Source organism: Psammomys obesus, unplaced genomic scaffold (genome assembly GCF_907164565.1).
Source record: "Psammomys obesus unplaced genomic scaffold, mPsaObe1.curated_primary_1811, whole genome shotgun sequence".
Classification (NCBI taxonomy): domain Eukaryota; kingdom Metazoa; phylum Chordata; class Mammalia; order Rodentia; family Muridae; genus Psammomys; species Psammomys obesus.
In genome coordinates, this window is record NW_026587556.1 from 283,000 (window position 1) to 304,644 (window position 21,645).

At 41.9% G+C, this 21,645-nt stretch overlaps 1 protein-coding gene across 5 annotated transcripts in view; it reads left to right on the forward strand.

Annotated features, from left to right (window-relative positions):
• The first annotated feature begins 5,828 nt into the window (after positions 1 to 5,828).
• The window catches only part of Dip2c (disco interacting protein 2 homolog C), a 420,838-nt gene continuing 405,021 nt past the window's right edge, over positions 5,829 to 21,645 (forward strand). For all 5 annotated transcript variants that reach the window (XM_055603910.1, XM_055603914.1, XM_055603911.1 and 2 more), the window contains exon 1: positions 5,829 to 6,371. In XM_055603910.1, the coding sequence (XP_055459885.1) occupies positions 6,287 to 6,371 (85 nt within the window). In that variant the 5' untranslated portion in view covers positions 5,829 to 6,286. The remainder of the gene's footprint in view (positions 6,372 to 21,645) is intronic.

Genomic DNA, 21,645 nt, shown 5'->3' on the forward strand with positions numbered 1-21,645 from the left:
CCCCATAGGTTGTCCTCTGATCTCCACACTGTAATGCATGCTGATAATGTTGAGAGTACAGCTCAGTTGGTAGAATGTTTGCTTAGCATTTATCAGGCCTCAGGTTTAGTCTTCATAACTGCATAAAAGGCTATGGTGGAAGGAACATGCCTATAATCTCAGTCCTTGGAATGAGAATCAGAAGCTCAAGCCATTCTCATATACCCAGCAAATTGGAGGCTAGGTTCAACTATAAAGACCTTGTCTCAAAAATAAATTTAAGGAAGTACTGATGACTGGGAGCCATTTCCTAAATAACATTCATTGGGGCTCTGCATTGGTTTACTGAAGATAACTTATCAGAGTCCAAACATGTGACTCGGGTCCTAGGTGGAAGTGTTTGGTATTTTGGCAGAGTTTTGAGCCAATAAACCTGTGAGTCTATTCCATTCTTCTTCACCAATACCAGCTCAGCTACTTGATACAGACCTTGATGGACATTTGAACACGTTTTCTGTACATGTAAACATATGTGTGTCTAGCACGTATCCTAGGTGTCCTAAGTCATGTATTCAGTGAGGTTGAACAGGAGTAGAACTGGGCCTGTTGACACAGACAGGCCTTTTCTCCTTGTCCCAGAGCAGGACTCTTTGAGAAACAATATGTTTCTTGTTATGCCATTCAACCCAATGCTAGAGTTGTAGGTAAGTTAGCTGTCAGATAAGGCACACCTATTAATTACAAATCCCAGAGAGAACAAATAGATAGAGAAGTGTGTAATTCCAGAGGTGAGATTAGGGTTGGCTTCATGGATGGAGTGGCATTTGTTTGTGGGAGGAATGTTAGGAAACAGGTTGTTGTTATATTGGCCTCAAACCTTTGTTTGTTTGTTTTGAGACAGGGTCTTACTATGTAGCTCTGGCTGTTCTGGAATTTACTATATAGAGCAAGCTAGCCGCAAACTCAAAGATCTGCCTTCCTCTGCCTCCTAAGTGCTGAGGTGTGAGCCCACATGCTGGGCTGGCCTCAGAGGGTCTTCCTGCCTCAGACTATCAGTAGCTGGATATGTAGATGCATATTACTGTGCCAAGAGTCACCATATAAAATTTAACATGTGGCTATGACACAGGCTGGAGACCTGGTGGGAGAAGAATGAAGAAAGATGTTAGTGAAACAGAGATCCAAGTGGGTGGGACTCCTCATGACCATGGAAAATTCTGCAGCTGAACATAGGTGTGTAGAAGAAAACAGCAGATCTTTTTCTAAATGCCACATTGAATGAGCTCCAGTCCCTGCTCTGCAATCTGCAGCAATTCTCTGCTTACAAACTAAAGAACTCTTTCACTTAATTTTGAAAACATAAGATGTGTCTCTCCTACCTTCTCTCTTCTCCCCTTCTTATTCTGACTCTCTGCCTCTCCAATCAGGCCTGGTTTTAGCTGTATCAAAAGGTCAGAAGGGGAGGAGAGAGATGCGTGAGAGAAATGTCATAGATAGAGGTTACTGAAACTTGGTCTGTGGGATGAGAAGGGATACATAGGAGAAAGTGGGAGAAAGGAATGTTATTATCAGAAATAATGAGCCGGGGTGAGGACCAGTGGATAAGATGACATTGGTTTTGGACATCACAGTTTTGAGGAAATGGTAGAATTTCCTGATAAAGTTGGGTATTATGTTATTGAAAACACTGTTAAGAGCCAAGAGTCACACCCTCTCCGGTGTATTTTGTAGTTAGTCAAAGGCCTGCTGAAATAAAGACCCATCAGCTATAAATCTAACTATCCAACCTCCATATTTAATGGGAAATACAAGTTTTCCTTGAGATCAACATTAGTTATAATAACATTCCCAAATAATTTGTTACCTATACATTTCTGAAAGGTGTGTGTGTGTGTGTGTGTGTGTGTGTGTCTTACTGGAAGTTAGTTCTCTCCTTCCACCATGTGGATCCCAGGAATCTAATTTCAACTGTTAGGCTTGATGGCAAACACCTTTACCTACTGGGCTAGTGCTCCAGCCTAACCTGCACAGTTCCTAAAAGCATTCTGCCTTTTATTAATTCTTTGAGAATTTTATACAAGATATTTTTTTTATCATATTTGCTCCCAACTCCTCTCAGATCCATCCCTACCTTCCTCCTTACCATTTTTTCTTTCTTTTTAAAAATTGAGTTCATCAAGATGAAGTTGTTCTGTCCATATGGTCATTGGTATGTGGTTATCCAAAGGAATATGCTTGACCTACTAGGAACCACAGTTTTAAAGAAGATCGATCATCGATCATCTTTTCCCCAGAAGCCATCAGGGGTCTGTAGCTCCTCAGTTAAGGATGAGACTCACAAAGCCCCCCTACTCCATGCTACAGTGCTGACTGGCTTGTTCTTGTACTCTTCTTGTGCAGACAACTACAGCTGCTGAATTTTATCTTACAACTTTAGGATGTTATTGTTCTGTTCATTTCTTTATTTTAATTGAAAATTGGACTTTTTTATATAATATAGTCTGATCATGGTTTCCCCTCCCTTATTTCCTCCAAGATCTTCCCCAACCATTCAATTCCTTTCTCTATCTCTTTAGAAAACAAACAAACAAACAAATGGGGGCAGGAACCAAAGGAAAAGCACAAGAAACCTGCACATGCAGAGACACATGCAGAAAACCTATAACAACACAAAATCAGAAGCCATAATATATGTGCAAAAGACAAGTAAGGTTAAAAAAAAAAAGCCCAGACAAAACATTATGAGACAAAAAAATGGAGACTAGGATTTAAATCCTGGTTTTCTTATATTTTATTTTTCTAAGGTTTTTCATCACATGGAAGTGACTTTCTTAATTTGCAGGTGGATTGATCATAATGGAAAGAGTGGAGATGGTGGTGGGGCCAGACATTGTGCCAGCAGTGTCTACTGAATTTTAACATGTTCTTGAGTAAAGACGAAACTAATGGACATACATCACAGTATAGAACACAGCATAGAACACAAAGAACCAGCAATGTGGGGCTCACAACTTTCAGGTTCATCATTGCTAGTGGCTTATTTCTCTCCCACATTTCTCTGCTGAGAAAACAGTCTTTGTAAGAAGACAATATTAGTCAAATGAATGGGATTCACAAAGGTGAATAGGTTTCTTCCCTGTCTTCAAAGACTTTACGCACAGGCTAATGATGAAGATAAATGAAGGTCAAATTGGATGAAGTCAGAGTGATGGGAACACAGTAAAGGAGAAGAGGGTTGATATTACAGGAAATTCTGAGCAGACAAGAGAAGTAAGAACTCCACAATCAAAATGACATGGCTCAGCAGTTAAGAGTGCTTACTGCTCTTCTAGAAGATCTGAATCCATTCCAATTACTCACATGGCAGTTCACAACTATCTGTGACTCTAGTTCCAGAAGATCTAATACCCTCTTTTGACTTCCAAACATAAAAATAAAAATAAATAAACAAGATAGAGAAATTAAATAAAAAAAGATGTGCAGTGAGGGGGGTGGGATGTAGCTCAGTTTTTAGAATGTTGGTTTAGCCCTGGGATTGATCTCCAGCATTGCATAAACTGGGCATAATGGTGCACACCATCTTTGTTTACACAGTAAGTTGGAGAAAAGCCTTGATTACATGAGGTCCTGCCTCAAAACAGACAGAGGTACAGTGAGGAAGGACATTGAAGATTGGCCGTCATTTCTGACCCTGTGGGGGTGGGGTGAGAGTTAAGACTAGACTAAAGGTTAGAGTAGTTGGTGAGGTCTACTAGTCTAAAGTTTAGAAATACACTTGCATTCACTAAACTATGCACTGAAAGAGGAGTGAATGCAATTGTGGCCCATTATAGAGGCCACCATCTCAGCGGTCTTGGGAATATTTCAGGCAGGAGGAAGTATAGGGACTAGGGAGAGTGTTTGCAGGCATTGAAAGGAAGCAGGTGATCAGCATTTTTGCGGGATGTGTTTAAGGGGACTGATAAGCAAAAGATGTGTGAAGGGAAGTCAGGGTGACTTTAGCATAGACAACTAGGAAAATGCTAGTAGCTTATAAAACCAGGCAGATGACGTCCCTAAGCCTTGAAGACACCATACATGTTGGTCACAGGACATGGAGCAGTCCAGTCAGTCCAGAAACTGATCAGAAAGCTTCCTTTCTGCTGGCTAGTATTGGAAGGTGCTATGCAGGCTGTAGATGGGGGAAATGTCGTTAACAGTCTTATACATGTATGAACCCTGCAGTAGGAACCTGCATGAGATTAATGCTATATGTGAAGGTCAAGGTCATATGCTTTGGTAACTGCTTTCTGAATGGATTTCAGACCTGCCTCACAGAAGGAAATCTATGCCTGGTACTGCAAATTTAGCTGGGGAGATCACAGGCTCCAGATCCAGTAGTAAACCTGACCTACTATTACTATTCTGCTAAATGGACGAGGCATCAAACTGCCCTCTAAATTTGTATGTCTCCACCCACAGACTGGTGCAGCCTTCAGACCTCATCAGAAGAATTTCTTTGTGCAGTGGTTGACATAGAAACTCACAACTGATCAAAGTGCAGAGAATTAAGTCAATGGAATGCTCAGCCACAAATAGGATGCCTATATCATAACCCCACTCCCAAAGCTCAGGGACCATTACAGACTAGAAAGATTGTAAGAGCCAGAGGTTGAGGAGAACTGGGGCAAAACTGTCTTCTGGACATGACAAGACCTCTGGACTCATGAACTCACAGCAGCTATGGTTGCCTGCAGAGAAGCAAGCCAGTCAACATTCTAGCATGGCATGAGAAAGGGCTAATGGGCTCCTTATCTCTGTGGACAGTTGATGGCATTTAGGGGAAGGAGAATAATTTTTTTTATAACGATGGCCTCACACCCACAAATATCTGGACAGAACAAATTAGAGTTCATAGTTATTACATGACAATAAAAAAGGACATGAAATTGGGATCCAGGGTGGGATGGATCTGGGAGGAGCTAAGGGGAGGAGTTGGAATACATACATTGTCTGAAATAGTTTAAAAAGCAGGTAGATGTTTAATGTTAGGAGATGCTGGGTTGTTTTTGTTGTTGTTGGCTATGTGATGTCTGGGGCTTAAGGGGTAGCTAGGGGAGGTTATTCAGCAGACAGCTGGCCATATGAGGGCGTCCCCCAAAATAATCTAGAGCTACAGATTGGGTATCGGCCATGCAGAAGGCACAGTGATACCACTAGAGGCGATGAGTAAAGGGAAAAGAACACACAAGAGTAGAAGAAAAAAGGAGGCGATGTTGTTGGGTGTGGTGAAGAAGACACTTGGTCAGGACTCCTCATGGTTGACAGGCACTCCTCAGTCTCAGGAAGGGCTGGACAGTGTGTGGCAGCCCCGACCTTCCTCAGTCTTCTTTCCACAAACAGGGAAAGTGAAGCCTAGACAAAAACAGTGAGTAATTCAAGGTCATATACTAGCCTGTTCTAGATCCGTGCTTTTAAACTTCAAACCTAGTACTCAATCTATGCCTCAAGCTGTCTTTTATATTTATTTTAAATCATTTTTTTTCCCTCTTAGAAAGTATTCATTAAAAAAAAAAAAGAATCAGTCCTCCAGCATCTAGAACATCTGAAGTTTTAACAAGTAGGCTAAATGTGCTTCCGAGAGCTTTCTTTTTCTTTTTCTTTTTTTTTCCCCCTGGAGTATTGCGGAGCCTGTCTTGCGGGTGGGAAGACCCCTTAGGCCAAACCCGAGACTGTCTCTCGAGCGCGCGCTCGTAGTAACCGCTGGAGGCCCCGCCCCCCCCGGGCGCGCGCCGCCGTGGCACGTCCGCGCGCTCCCGCCCCCCCCCCCGCGCGCGCCTGCCTGCTGCCCGGTGCGCGCGCAGCGGCGCTCGCTCCCGCCGGGGCAGGGCGGCCGCGGAGCAGCTCGAGAGCCCTGTGGCCGTGACCGCGGGCGGGCCCGTGATCCGGAGCCGGCCGAGCGGGGCCGGAGCCCGCGGCTGGGGGAGGCGCGCCGAGAGCCGGGCGCGAGGCTGCCGCCCGGGTCGGGACCGCACGGAGGAGGCTGAGGAGGCGCTGAGGAGACTGACGAGGCGCTGGGGAGACGCCGAAAGAGGCTGACGAGGCGCCGAGGAGACTGGGGAGGCGCTGAGGAGACCGGCGAGGCTGACGAGGCGCTGAGGAGGCTGAGGAGAAGGATCCCCGCGCGCCCGCCCGCCGCCGCCCGGCCTCCCGCGCCCGCGCCCGCCCGCCTCGGTGCGGTTCCTCCGGGTTCGAGCGGCGGCCGCCGAGGAGCCCTCCGCCGGCGAACAAAGAGGAGGCCGGCAGGGCGGGGGCGTCTGCGGCGAGCATGGCGGACCGCAGCCTGGAAGGCATGGCCCTGCCGTTGGAGGTGAGGGCCCGGCTGGCGGAGCTGGAGCTGGAGCTGTCGGAAGGTAACAGCAGCCCCCCCCCTCCGCCCCGCGCCCGGGCCTGGCCGGGACACCGCTTCTGTGGCGCGCGCTCGGGCCCCCGCGGGCCGGGCCGCGCTGTCACCCCGGGGAGGGCGGGCGCGCGGGGCCTGGGGGCGGCCCCGGCCCCGACCCTCGCCCGGGCCCCGAGAGGTGGCCCCGGGGGCGGGTGCGTGGATGTGTGTGCGCGTGTGCTTGTGTGTGCTCGCGTGCTGGTTTGTGGTGTATGTGTATGTGTGTGAGAGCGTGTGTGTGTGTGTGTGTGTGTGTGTGTGCGTTCGCGCGCGCGCGGGTGCGTGGCCGCGGCCCCAGCCCTCCAGGCTCAGCTGGCGCGGTGCAGCCGCGATGCCCTCCTGAGCGCTGCGGCTGGGCCGGGGGCCTCTGGGCTAGGAAGCAAGATGGAGCGACCTTTAGGGCCGCCGGGGAATGGCCTTGGTGGGGATGTGCGCTCTGCCCTAATGGAGAGACTCGGCGCCCTTGATGCAGCTGCACCGGCAGCAGCAGCAGCTGCAACACCAGCAGCAGCAGCAGCAGCAGCAGCAGCAGCAGCAGCAGCCGCCTTGAGCTGCCACCACGTTTCATGCTTGGGGGCGGCCTCCGAAGGGCCTGATTTGAATGCGAAACTTGTCAGTGGACTTCGGGATTGGATCTCTCCGAGGTTGCAGGCACACGGTCCTGTCAGCGGGAGGAAGATAGTAGTACTATTGTTCGGGCGTGTGGTGTGATGTGCTGGCTGAGTTAGAGCTGTAAAACCTCCCCCCTCGGGCCAGGTTGGATGCCTCATTCCACCGTGTGGGATAGAGATATTCACAATGTGCGGCTGCTCTGCTACGTGATTTCAGGGAGGGTTTATATACCGTTCTGTCTTTGCTCTTTCATGGTGGACATCATGTGCTCAACTGTCATAAGTTTCAGCTCGGGTTTTGTAGGTTCTTTTTTTCTTTCCCACTAAATTCACAAAACGTGTTTAATAAAAAAAAAAATTAGCGGTCATCCCACTCATTTGAGAAGGCTACAATGTAATGGTGTGGGGAGAAGCTGTCTCCTTTTGAGTTAGTGTTTGGAGCAGTTTAGCATTATTATTATTATTATTTGTAACGGTTTTTGAGGGCCAGCAGCCAGAACGTAAATTCTTTCGTGCCAATTTTCATCAGCGGGGAGGAGCTGGTGTTGACTTTGTGTTTTCCCTTTTAACACTTTCAGGGGGAAGGACATAAACGTGGTGGCTGTGGTGTTGCTTTCGTTACCAGATTTTCATAGATGGGGCATTTTCTTATATTCCAGATTTGGGGTTCCATAAGGTGTTTTGGGGGCCGGTCGTGGGACACACCAATGGAAGGAAAAAGATAGTGTGTCTCAGACTGTGCTTCCTTGCCTCTGTTTTGACCAGCTAGAGATGACGATGAAAGAGTATCTCTCTTTCCTAAGAGGATCCTTAGGCAGAAAGTGCAGGGTTGAATTTAACAGAGAACAGTCTTTAGATTTAAACTGGCAGATGAAATGTGTACTGTGGACAGTTTATCCCTTTTAAGTAGCTATGAGGAAACATATTTGCATTCTTTCAACCTTTTAGTTAGACTCTCTTCCTCAGTTTACCAGCTCTGTTTTATTTTCTGTATCTTGTTGTATTTACAGAACTCCTTCCCATTCATGCTCTGACTCAAAGCAAGCACTTCTACTATGTTTGCATTACATAAATGTGATGTGTCTGTTCTCATCCTTACTTGAAAAGTGAGAAGCCATCTGAACTCACCAGCATTGAGTGCTTTCGCAGGATCTGCTGCTCCCTGCCTACTGGGAAGTCAATTCTCATTTACTCTCAAAGGCTCAGCTAATGCCTGGAAACACAGATCTTGCCCTCCCCTTGCTGAGAGTGGCTGTCTATTTTGTTTTTAGGTGACAGCAGTCACCTGTCATCATCATTTACTCTTGAAGAGTGAATGTTAACTTCTTGCTGCCCAGAGACATACGGAAAACCACTTTAGATGAGGTGTGCTTAGCTAAACTCCCGTTAAGCACCTTATGCCTGTATAGAACTTAAAAGACTTAATGAGTTTTTTGGTGAATGGGTCGGCTCAGAGGAGTGTGTATGTATATTTTCATTCAGAAATATACATCCTTTATTATTTTCTTTTTGTATATAAGCTATGTTTGAGACCTGACCTAGACTTTTAAGAATTAAAAAAAAAAAAAAAAAAGGCTGTCACTTTGTTCAGCCTTTGCCAGTCCCTGGAACCTGCTCAAGCCCCCCTCCCCCCATCTATTAGCTGTACCACCTTTGATTACAAAGTGTGGCTTTGATGAGTTTTTGGAGTTGTGATTTATAAAAGGTCATTTGAAATTTCATATCTTATAACCAAAAGGATTGTTTTTTTGGAAGAGATGAATCTACTTGTTTTCTAGTATTGATATTCTAGTATAGAAACCTAGGAGTTGAAGGATCAGGATAATGTGTCTCTTTACACTTCCCTAACTGGGGAAAAAAAAATCCCACAACATATCTACTTTCAAAGTTTTCAAAGTGAAAACTTAGAATGACTCCCCCCCCCCCCCAACAGGGTTTTCTCTGTGTAGCCTTGGCTATCCTGGATTCACTTTGTAGACCAGGCTGGCCTCAGACTCACAGAGATCGATCCACCAGCCTCTGCCTCCCTGAGTGCTGGGATTAGGATGGCTTTAGGATGATTTTTAATGTTGAATTACTTTAGTGTACTACTTTCCCAGTATATTTTCCACCAAAGTCAGTATGGAGAAAATTAAGTTCCTTGCCTGTATATACTTTTAATCCCAGTGCTCAGGAGACAGGGCAGGCAGATCTCTGTGAGTTCTAGGCCAGCCTGGTCTATGTAGCAGATTCAAGGCCAGCCAGAGCTGGTTGAATGGAAGAGTTGGTTATCATTTTATTTATTCAAATATCAGACTATCAGAAAGTGTTGTAGGAAAAATACGTGGAATTTCCAGGGCTCATTTTCTACAGAGGAGGATGAAAGAAAATTCCATTTTAATAACAAACAAAAAATTAAAAAAAAAAAAAAAAAAAAAAAACCCAGACTATTAAAGTTTTTGTAAATGGGTTGTAAATTACCTAGATTTATACATACTGGTCCAGTTTGAGTCTACCCTCTACTGGGTGCTGTTATATATATTGCTGCTGTTTTTATTTGGTTGGATTATTGTTTAGCTAATAAAGAGTTATACATTGGTATCTTGGCTGCATACACACACACACACACACACACACACACACACACATATATATTTAACATTTCTTCTTTGTTGTGTCTTCCCCCTTTTTTAGCCTCTGTCACTCCTCAGTGCTTCCTTCACTAATAAAAGCTAGGCTTTGCTTACTGGTATAGAATCTTGTTAGCAAAACCCAAGAGATTTTTGCAGGAGGTTTAAGGTGCAGCTTCTTATATTGATTCAGACAGCCCTGGGCCTACATGTGTGGAGATATTCATTGTTGTGGGGCCAAGGATCTTGGATCTTTTCAGACTTGGGTTTGAAAATGAGCTGGGGAGGAAGGCATGCCAGAGCTGGCCCTGTGCCATGCCAGGTAGGGCAGTGATGGAATTGTGCTGGGGCCTTTTTTCCCCCCTTAGATTATTAAAACAAACAAACAAACAAAGAAAGAAACACAACAGCAACAAAAAAACAAACAGAAACCCTTCTATTCTTAACTTTTACACATTTTTTTTTTTCTTTTTGGCTTTAAAGAACCTAGACATAATTTCATTAATATGTGATTAAATATTATTTGACTTAAGGAAAAAAGTTTATATAGGAACAGCAAACAAATTAGAGAAGGAAATAGAAAACATGTTATAAAAACAGACTCATGTTTTATTAATGAAAAAAAATCATTTCTTGTCAGCCTTTTGGCTATGATCAAGTATAAAAAAATAATCCAACTTAGTTACTGACTGATGTGTCAGTAGGTTTCTTTGTTACCTGGTGACTTGTTTCCTGGGCTGTGCCTTCATTGGCCTTGGAAGAGTGGAAGAAGGTTCTTCCTACTCTTTCATTTTACCTTGTTTTGACACAGGGTCCAGGCTAGATGTGAATTCCCTAGGCAAGTAAGGATGACCTTGAATTTTTGATCTTCTTATTCTTACTTCCCCAGTGTTGAGATTACATACATGGACTACTATGCTCAGTTTATGTGTTGCTGGAGATTGAAAACTGTTTGTTAGGCAAGTACCTTACCAACTGACCTACATCCCTAGCGCATCGGTTTTTGTTTTTGTTTTTTTTTTTAATAATGACGTGGCATCTCATTGTGTTGCTGTGACTTGTTGAACTTGGATGGTTTTAGCCATTCTGCCTCAGTGTCTCAAGTAGCGAAAATTTTAGGTGTGTACTACTATGCCTGGTTAGGCTTGACTTCTTTTTTTTTTTAATTAATAATATAATTTTTATTTATGACAATTTATTCACTTTGTATCCCAGCTGTAGCCCCTATCCCTTTTCCCTCCCAATCCCTCCCTCTCTGCTTCCCTCATCTCCTCCGATGCCCCTTCCTCAGTCCACTGATAGGGGTAGGGTTGACTTCTTACTTTTACAAAATTCAGTAAAACTGCCTTGTGATGTAGCCTGCAAAGGGTATCTAGTTTTTGTAGAAGGGGCAGTCTTAAAAAAACCATACTTGCTGTGCTTAAACTTCATTGCTTTTAAACTGTTAGCATCTACTATCTTTGTAACTTTCTCTAATGGGAGTTGCTTAGTTTATACTTTGCTTTATTAACACTCCGGATTACTTCAGTTATTACTTATGCTCAAAACGAGTCCTGTTTAGCATTTTTTTCCCAGTACTTGAAAGTGCTTCAGGAAAATGGTGAAAAGACTACTTGAATGTCAGGTCTTTCTGTATTGGTCAAGGAATCAATACTGTTTTGTTTTTAATGCACTCAGGCAGGCCCATGTAACTTGCCTACTGCTGTAAAAAAGGTAGATTCTTAAAGCAGTGGCTATCCAAAGGTTTGGTAGTGATATTGTTCGATTGAAAAAACACAACAGATATTTCATTCTAGGGCCAGATTCTGCCCCCTGCCCTTCTACCCAGTCCCTGAGCCTTGCTTAGGTGTTCTGTTATTGCATACAGAATGAGGAAGATATAGTTCTGCACAGCTTCTGTGTTATGACCACCTTTGGGAATCTGGAAGGGAGACTTTTGTATCTCTAATGCCATCCAAACTTTGTGTCCTTCTTTTTGTTGGAAAGAAACAAAACAGTTTCCGTTGGTAAACAAGTATGTATGTTTTCATAAGAAGTATGTTTTCTTCCAGAGCCATCTCTGTCTGTCCACAGATATACATGTAAATCTGTGACATAAAAGCAGAGAAAGGACTGTTTGTAGGGAGAGAAATGAGATCAATGAGGGGGATTGAAAAGACATAGTAGAAAGGTGGTAAATGAAAGCAGAATATAAAGGAGATATATATATATATATATATATATATATATATATATATATGAAAATGTTATATAAAACCTACTGTTTTGTACACTTAAAATGAATAAAAACCAAACATGTTGGTAGCGTTGATGTCAGTGTAAGGTTTTATTTATTTTAAAAAAGACTTATTTATTATTTATACAGTATGCCTGCATCTATGTGTACATTCCAGAGATATCATTATAGATGGTTGTGAGCCACCATGTGATTGCTGGGAATTGAACTTAGGACATTTGGGAGAACAGTTAGTGCTTTAACCATTGAGCCAACTCTCCAGCCCTAGTGTAGGGTTTTAAATGGGTGGACTTGAATTTTAAGAATTTTTCACAGGGAAATCGTTGGATTTGAATGACCTTTCTTTAATAAATAATTCTACAGGTCAAATTTAGCTACACACACACACACACACACACACACACACACACACTGCATATCTGTAAGATTGTTTCAGGTATTAACTAGTAAGATATTTTCAGTGCCAGGGTCACACTCCTTAGATCTGACTTTGTGAGGTGAAAGCTTAATAGTGTGCCTATTTTATTTCAAATAGGACCCACTAGTTTTATATTCCTCTAATGGTTTGGCGGCTAGATGCTGCTGGTTGGTATAAGTCACTTTTTGCCTTCCTCCTCCCAGCCTCTTCCAAATGGGTTGTCTCTTTATTTAATAAAGAGATTAAAAAAAATAAAGCAGTGATTTATGGGATGAGTTGTAGCATTCTTTTGAATTATAAGGAGTGCATTGAATAATCTTAGTTTTGATGTCACATGTATCAACTGAGTCACCTGTTCAAATCCTAGTTATATTATAAGATCATTTCTAGTTCTTTCACGTTAAAACAAAAAGAAAAGCACCTTAAAAAGCAAATTTCTGGTTGCATGTTTGCAGTTATTGACTTACTTGTGCACACTGGTACTTATTAATGGAAGGAAAATATTTCTTTCTTTTTCTTTTAATATATCTGACTTGAAATTTCCTTCTTTTGTGATTTTGTGTGTGTGTGTGTGTGTGTGTGTGTGTGTCATACAAAGGTTACCCCTGTTGTCAATGCTCTGTGTTCTTTTTTTTGCTGAGGGTCAAAATCTTGTCATATCTCAAAAGAAGTAATTACATCCATTTGTTCCTGATGATGATAAATAGCTCTCTTAAAGAGGAGACTCTAATTGGGAATCCCAGCTGGTGGGAGGGTGTGAGGAGAGGGTGGCACATCTAGAAGTCAGCATGCCAGAGGAATGACTATTTAAAGTCATCTTAGCATACATTTCCTGTATATCCTTTTGTTTTTTTTTCAGCGTGCAGTCGGGAAAGAAAGTAGGGAAATGCTGTGATACTTAGTTGTAAAACTGAGTTGAAATTACTAGTTCTTTTTTTTTTTTTTGTATATATATATTAGGGTTGCAATTTTGTTTTATTGTTGCATGCCTTCAGTGTTAACACGAGCTGCCTGTGTGGTGTGAACTATGAAGTTCTATATGAAAGTACTTTGGATAATAGATATAAGATCAAAAGAAGGAAGAGAAGGACAAGGGAAGATACCTTGCTAAGTATGGAGGGATGCTATGACTGATGTGGACAGAACAGATATTTTTTTCTTAAAAAAAAAAAAAGTCATTTTTTGATTATTAGCTTGGAAAATGGTTTCTGTGAAAGTTTTTTCTTCTGAAAAGACTGGAGACCATGGGCCAGACCTAAGCCAGTTCTATCAGCACCATGTAGATGTGCTCCATGGATCTTTGTTTTTATTTTTTTATTTTTTTGAAAGACTGAATTCTTTGGTTAGTTTATTATATATTTGTGCTCTTATTTGAGATGTAATAGAACACTAAAATTATAACATAAAAAATTTTGTGTAAACTTATAATTTTTCTCATTGGAGCCATGTGAGATGTACAATTGTTCAAGTTAAAACTGTATGCTACTTTGTTGTTTGATTTTTAGTCATTGGGCTGATATTTCAGTTAGCTGATTCTTCCTATTTGGTATTCGGTTAAGTCTTTTAGCTTTTTGTCCCTTTCCCCTTTTCTATAATATACATGTAGGTATTTGGTTTTAAAGCTAATCCCAATGGAAGGAATTGTATCTAGTGTTATGATTGTCAGGGAGTATGGTAGCAACATAGCCTCTTTCCTGAAAAAAATGTCTGACCATAATGAGCACATAGTTGCTTTTGGGAGCCTTGTGATACCCTTTGAGTTGGCTAATGTTGCAGAATCAGAGCTGAAAGTCATCAGTAGGTTCTGTTCTTTTTGGGGTCCTCAGCATTTGTGGGATGGAATAGGAAGAAAACATGAGCCTTTGTCCTCTAGGACAGTGTTCTCAGCTCCTGTTAACCACTCATGTGTTGATGGGGTGGTTCAGCGGAAGAATCAGAGCTGCTTTAGTCATACCAGCCTCAGGTTGGACCTTCTGATGAGGAAGATACATGGTGTGTTCATGTGTTGACTTCTCATCTGGGTACTTATTTTTGTGTAGAGAGTAGCCATCCCATGGGTGAGCAGTTTGTAAAACAAAACTTTGGAGACATGGGAGACACACCTGCCCAGCCTTTCCTCAGTTGCTCTATTTAAATCATTCATCCCATACAGCCTGTCTTCACTCTCAGATCATAGTGGATCCGTTCCTGGCTTCTCCTTGCCTTATGATGGGACACCATTTGTTGACTGCCACTCTAAGAAAACCCAGGATCATTTATTTTGTATATTTCTTTTACTCCGTTTCCTTTCTTGCTAAACTAAAATCTGCTTCTCTATATAGATGAAAGTAGAAGGCCTTCCACAATCTTTCTAAGGAAGAATCAAGAAAGACTAGTTTTCTGGGCCACATTAACTTGAAATGAAATTGGAAAAAGTAAGTGGGGTTACTAAATCTTATTGGAGATTCAGTATTGAAATTACAGATATGCTAACAAAATGTAGCTTATTAAATCTTACATAAAAAGTGTCAAGGAGCTGGGCATGATGTGATATACCTGTAGTTCCAGCTACTCAGGAGGCTGAGAGTTTGAGACCACTTTGGGAAACATCTCAGAGCAATAACAATAACAGTTATGATAATGATTATAACCATGATAATGTCAAGATGTCAAGTCATCTAAGAGTGATTGTAAAGCTGATATTCTCAGAGAAGAGGAACAAGGATAATCCTTTAGTTGGCCAAATGCTACAGAAGACTAAGTTCAGTTAGCCACTTGTATGAAAAGATTGGATTGTGGATATTTAAAGCACCAAGATCTATAGATCATTATAACTTTTGGTGATCTTCTGTGTTTCTTGAATTTATTTGGGCTGTTTTTGAATTTTTATGTGGGGGAATTTGTGCTATTACATTTAGAGTTTTCAGAGCTGAGCCTCTCAATCTTGCTGTTGGGAAGCCCTCTTCCTTGGGTCTGTTGAGTGTCAGGCTCTGCTAGTCACTTTCTCTCAGTCTCAGTCTCCTCTGCCTTCAGGATTGAAATGAAAAGCCAGGCATGGTAGGTCATACCCCTCATTCAAGGACTCAGGAGTCAGAAGCAAGAGGATGAAGAGTTTGTGATCAATCTGGGCTACATAACTAGTAAGATCCATCTGAACTTCTTCAAGAGTCATTAGCTGGGGGTAGAGTTCCTCAAATCTCTTATTCCTGAAAAAGAAAAGAAAATAAAACAAAACAAACCAACTTTTTTTTTTTTTTTCTTTTTCTTGAGATGGTCTCATGAGGTTGAAATTGAACTTACTATGTGTTACTATGTGGATGAAGATGGCTAAGAACTTCTGATTTTCCTGTCTTCACCTTCCAGAGTGCTGGGATAACTGGCAAGTGTCACTACATCAGTTTTGATTCATGAAGTGCTGGGGTTTGAACCTAGGGCTTTAGGCTTGCTAGGCAAGCACTCTACCAACTAAATGAGCCACATCCCAGCCACTAGGCTTAATATGTGTGTGTGTGTGTGTGTGTGTGTGTGTGTGTGTGTGTATGTATGTGTATGAGAGAGAGAGAGTGTGTGTGTGTGTGTGTGTGTGTGTACATACATACTTGAATACCTACTACTTAGGTATTTGAAGTACATGTATGTGCAGGTGGAGGCCAGAGGATATCAGTCTCTTGGAACTGGAATTATAGGCAGTTGTGAACTCCCTGATATGGAAAACTGGAAACAGAACCCCATATTTTACAAGAGCAATAAATACTCTTAACCATTGAGCCAACTCTCTAGCCCTAGCTTGTTTTTTAAAATAGCAGTTTATACAGGTGGTTTGAGGTAATAGTGCCTGTTGAGATGGTGTTTTTTTTTTCAAAAAATTTTTATTTAATTTTATTTATATATTTATTTATTACAATTTATTCACTTTGTATCCCCACTGCAGCCCCCTCCCTTATCTCCTCCCAGTCCCACCCACAATCCCTCTTCTCCCACTATGCCCTTTTCCTAGACCCCTGATAGGGGAGGACCTCCTCCCCTTCTATCTGACCCTAGCTTATCAGGTTTCATCAGGAGTGGCTGCATTGTCTTCCTGTGTGGCCTGGTAAGGCTGCTCTTCCCTCAGGGGAAGGTGATCAAAGAGCCAGCCACTGAGTTCATGTCAGAGACAGTCCCTGATCCCCTTACTAGGGAACCCACTTGGAGACTGAGTAGCCAGTAAGCCTCCTATGAACAGGGGATCTTGGTGTTTTTCATTTTTTTTTAAACAGAGTTTTCTGTTGCCTAGGCTGGACTGGAACTGCTGACCATGCCTGGTTTTCAGGAAATCTTTCTTGATAGATCTTTCCTGGGTGCTTACTTGATACTGGAGTAGCTATCATGTTACCTCAGTGCAGCTTGCTTTGTTTGTTTATGTTTAAAGAAATTATTTCTTTCAGTGGCCTCTCTTAGTTAGTACTCATTTAAGCAAACTCTAGGGTGAAAGTTTGGGAAGGATGTCCTGATAGAGTCTGGGAAGGCAGTCTACCTTAGTTTCTAATGTACATCTGAGGCCTGCTTTTTAATCTGCACCAGAGGTAATCCCAAAGCCTTCTGAATGTGTAGTGCCTTCCTTTCCTTTCCCTACTAATGGAGTACAATTCTCTTTCCCTTCATCCCCTACTAATGAGAGTACAATTCTGCTTTGCCTTTGGCAGTTCTTCCTCCCAAGCTGGTGGTGTTCACCTATCAGCATGGAGGAGACAGAGGCAAAGCTGGCATCTCCTGATCAGCTCTGTCCTGGCCATGGAGATGGATGAACATTCTGGTCAGCTGGAGACCACGTGGGCAGGTACCATATGGAGACTTCAATTAGTTGTTTGAGGCTAGGCAGCTCCCAAGATTGCAACCCAGAGCTGCATTCTCTTCCAGTTGCTGATCTGCCATGGTACAGGAATAGTCTTATTGAGATGGTGTGGTTCTGAGTTCCAGTCTTCATGCACTGGACACCTGTGCTAGTTCATGGAGATCTATACTATGCAGGCTTTGAGCTTTGAGAATTGTTTAGACTTTTGTGCATATTTTTTTCTTACCCACTCTCTCTGATAAGCTTTTTCTTTTTTTCTTTTTTTTTTAAACTTTTTAAATAAGCTTTTTCTTTTAAAACAAAAGCCCAGAGATAAGACATTGACGTTTACCCTCTCCCTCTGAATTTAATCGTGTTGCAGAAATCATGGTTTCAATTATGTGTAACTACCTATTTAAAAAGAAACGAAGTAATGAGGTGGAATTGCCATTTCAGGGTACTTTATTCTGGATTCTTAAGTGAATATCATCAGGCTCTGAAAACATGTTCTAGTCTTATTTTCCTTGGATATAATGGTTCCTTCGAAGCTGTTGAGATTTAGTAATACATAGTAATCTTTAAGGCTTTATGTAAGTAAGGGGGCAATTTCATTGAAGTCGAGCCTTTGAAATACACGTAGTGGTTATCAGGCCTGCAGGATCGAAACTTTGTTACTAGTTACTTTTTATTCCTATACAATTTCAGTGTTGTGTCATATAGGGAAATTCTAGAAACAGAAGTCTCATTTGCAGATGTCTAGGCACCAACACATGGATTGCAACATTGATATGAGCCCAATCTAAAATAGAGATTTGGATTATTTTGCTGTTGCTATCATAATCCAGATTATAATTTTTCTCACATAGTTGCCTGCAATTAATGTGAAAAGGAAGTAATATCTGCTTTTATTTGGTTCACTGTAAACAATGGTATTTCATTTTGATTTCATACAACCAAAGGGCTTATATTTTAGATTTTTTTTTTTAAACCTCCTATTATTAGGAGAAAGAGTCTAGTGAGTTCTGGACTCATCCAGTAATAGTTTGAATATTTTTAAATTTCCTTATTTAAAATCTAATCTATAACTAGGGATGTAGTTCAGTTGGTAGAGTTCTTGCCTAGTATACATGAAGCTACAAGTTAGATTCCTAGTACCACACAAACCAGATAGTTGTGGGTGCCTGCAATCCCAGCACTTGGGAAGTAGAGGCAGGAGGATCAGAAGTTTAAGACTAGCCTGAGAAACATAAGACCCTGTCTCAGTATGTAAAGCTGTACACAGCACTTGTGATCTTAGGGGTGGATAAAAAGTGTCTGCTGTGTAGTTCTTTAAATTTTCTTTATGCTTGAAAACTTTGCATGTTTTTCATCGAAGACAGATACATGAAAATCTAATATGTATGTGTGTATATATACATATATATTATTTATTTTTTGGGGGGGTTAAGAAAATGCTGCTCGGTGGACACAGTGGCATACATCTTTAATCCTAGCACTTGAGGAAGCACAAACAGGTGGATCTCTGTGAGTTTGAGGTCAGCCTAGTCTACAAAGTGAGTCCAGGACAGCCAAGGCCACACAGAGAAATCCTGTCTCGAAAAGCCAAGGTGGGGGGAAGCTGTTCATTCTTGGCTGTGTTGTTGTTGGGAAAAATATTCTAAACAAGATTCCAGGAATCACCTGTTTAGCATCCTTACAGGAAGAGAATGACCTCTACTGAAACTTCTTTTATCACAGTCAGAATCAGAATGTTGTGATCATTTTAAAGCAGCCACCAATCACTTATGAGGCAATCAATGTTTAGCTATTTCATGTTGAGTGCTTTGATTTCATGTTAAGTGCCTATTCAGTTTAATAGTGATCTTGAGTTCTTGCAGAGAGTAGACGATAGTTAATAGACAGGAGAGCACAGCTAATTTGTGTACTTCCTACCCTGAACTACATTACAAGTAGGTGTGTACCTGGGATTTTGGTTTTTAGTAATTCTGGGAAAAAGAGATCTTCTTGCATCAGTCTCCTAAGTAGCTGGGACTACAGGTACTTCTTGCCACTTTGCCTGGTAGCTGGGAATTCTAAATGTTACTGCTTCCTAGTGTGAGTGGTTTCTTTTTTTTTTTTTTTTTTTAATTTAGTACAATTTATTCATTTTGTATCCCAGCTGTAGCCCCCTCCCTCAGCCCCTCCCAATCCAGCCCTCCCTCCCTCTTTTCCTTCCATTCACCTTCCCCAGTCCACTGATAGGGGAGGTCTTCCTCCTCTTCCATCTGACCCTAGCCTATCAGGTTTCATCAGGACTGTCTTCCTCTGTGGCCTGGTAAGGCTGCCTCCCCCCTAACCCCTCAGGGAGAGGTGATCAAAGAGCCAGCCATTGGGTTCATGTCAGAGACAGCCCCTGTTCCCCTTACTAAGAAACCCACTTGGAAGCTGAGCTGCCATGAGCTACATCTGTGTAGGGGTTCTAGGTTATCTCTATGAATGGTCCTTGGTTGGAGTATCAGTCTCAGAAAAGATTCCTAGGCCCAGATCTTTTGGTTCTGTTGCTTTCCTTGTGGAGCTCTAGTCCCCTCCTGGTCTTTCTATTTCCCTCTTCTTTCATAAGATTTCCTGCTCTATGTCCAAAGTTTGGCTATGAGTCTCAGCCTCTGCTTCAATACACTGCTGAGTAGAGTCTTTCAGAGGCCCTTTGTCCTGTTCCCTGTTTTCTCCTTCTTCCTATGTCTATTCTGTTTGCCTTTCTGAATGAGGATTGAGTATCTTACCCAGGGTCCTCCTTCTTTAGGTGTACAGATTTTAGTATGATTATCCTATATTATATGTCTAATATCCACTTTGTAAGTGAGTATATACCATGTGTGTCTTTCTGCTTCTGGGATACCTCACTCAGGATGATCTTTTTTAGTTCCCACCATTTGTCTACAAATTTCATGATTTCCTTCTTTTTAATTGCTGGGTAGTATTCCATTGTGTAAATGTACCACAATTTCTGTATTCATTCCTCAGTTGGGGACATCTGAGTTGTTTCCAGATTCTGGCTATTACAAATAAAGCTGCTATGAACATGGTTGAGCAAATGTCCTTGTTGTATACTTGAGCATCTTTTGGATATATGCCTACGAGTGGCATAGCTGTATCTTGAGGTAGCACTATTCCTGATTGAGAAAGCGCCAGATTGGTTTCCCAAGTGGTTGTATAAGTTTACATTCCCACCAGCAAAGGAGGAGGGTTCCCCCTTCTCCACATCCTCTTACAGACCTTGAAAGAAAAATTCTCAACTTCATATAGAATAATAAGAAACCTAGAATAGTTAAAACAATTCTCTACAATAAAAGATCTTCTGGAGGTATCTCCATCCCTGATCTTAAGCTGTACTATAGAGCAACAGTAATAAACATTGCATGGTTCTAGCATAGAAACAGACTGGTGGATCAGTGGAATCGACTAGAAGACCCAGAAATAAACCCACACACCTATGAACACCTGATTTTTGACAAAGATGCCAAAACCATACAATGGAAAAAAGATAGCATCTTCAACAAATGGTGCTGGTCTAACTGGATATCTACATGTAGAAAAATGCAAATAGATCCGTACTTATCACCCTGCACAAAACTAAAGTCCAAGTGGATCAAAGACCTCAACATAAAACCAGACACACTAAACCTTTTAGAAGAAGAAGAAGTGGGAAGAGCCTTGAACTCATTGGCACAGGAGACAACTTCCTGAACAAAACACCAACAGCACAGGCTCTAAGAGCAACAATCAATAAATGGGACCTCATGAAACTGAAAAGCTTCTGTAAAGCAAAGGATACTGACTGTCATCAGAACAAAATGACAGCCTGCAGTCTGGAAAAGGATCTTCACCAACCCTATATCTGATAAAGGGCTAATATCCAGAATACGTAAAGAACTGAAGAAGTTAAACAGCAACAAATCAAGGAATCCAATTAAAAATGGGGTACAGAGCTAAACAAAGCATTTTCCTTGGAGTAATATCAAATGGCAGAGAAACACTTAAAGAAATACTCAATGTCCTTAGTCATCGGGGAAATGCAAATCAAAACAACCCTGAGATTTTACCTTATACCCATCAGAATGGCTAAGATCGAAAACTCAAATGACAACACATGCTGGTGAGTGGTTTCTTATCTCTGTCCATGTGTCACTGTCTTCTATTTGTCACTGGTTCATTACTATATGCTGAACACCAAATTAGCTGTTTTTTTTGTACATACTGCTTTTCCCTTTTCACACTTACAGTCCAAATGTCATGCCTATTTTATAAACAGGAAAATATGTTCTGAGAGCCTAAGGAAGGGATGTTAGCTCAAAATCATACGACTTGTTTCATGTTAGACTCTGGGTAGTTTGGCCTCAGCCTTTGCCATTGCTGCTACCTCATGTTTGGATTTAGCATTACCTTTCCCTGTTAAGCAGGTTCAGCCCATCTAAAGGAAGAACCAGAATTACTTTTTATTTTGTGGCCACCCTGGGAATGAAGCTAGAACTATTAGTATGCTGGGCAAGTGCTTTACCACCGAGCTACATCCTCGCCCAAGACAACAACATGTTTTAAAAGATAA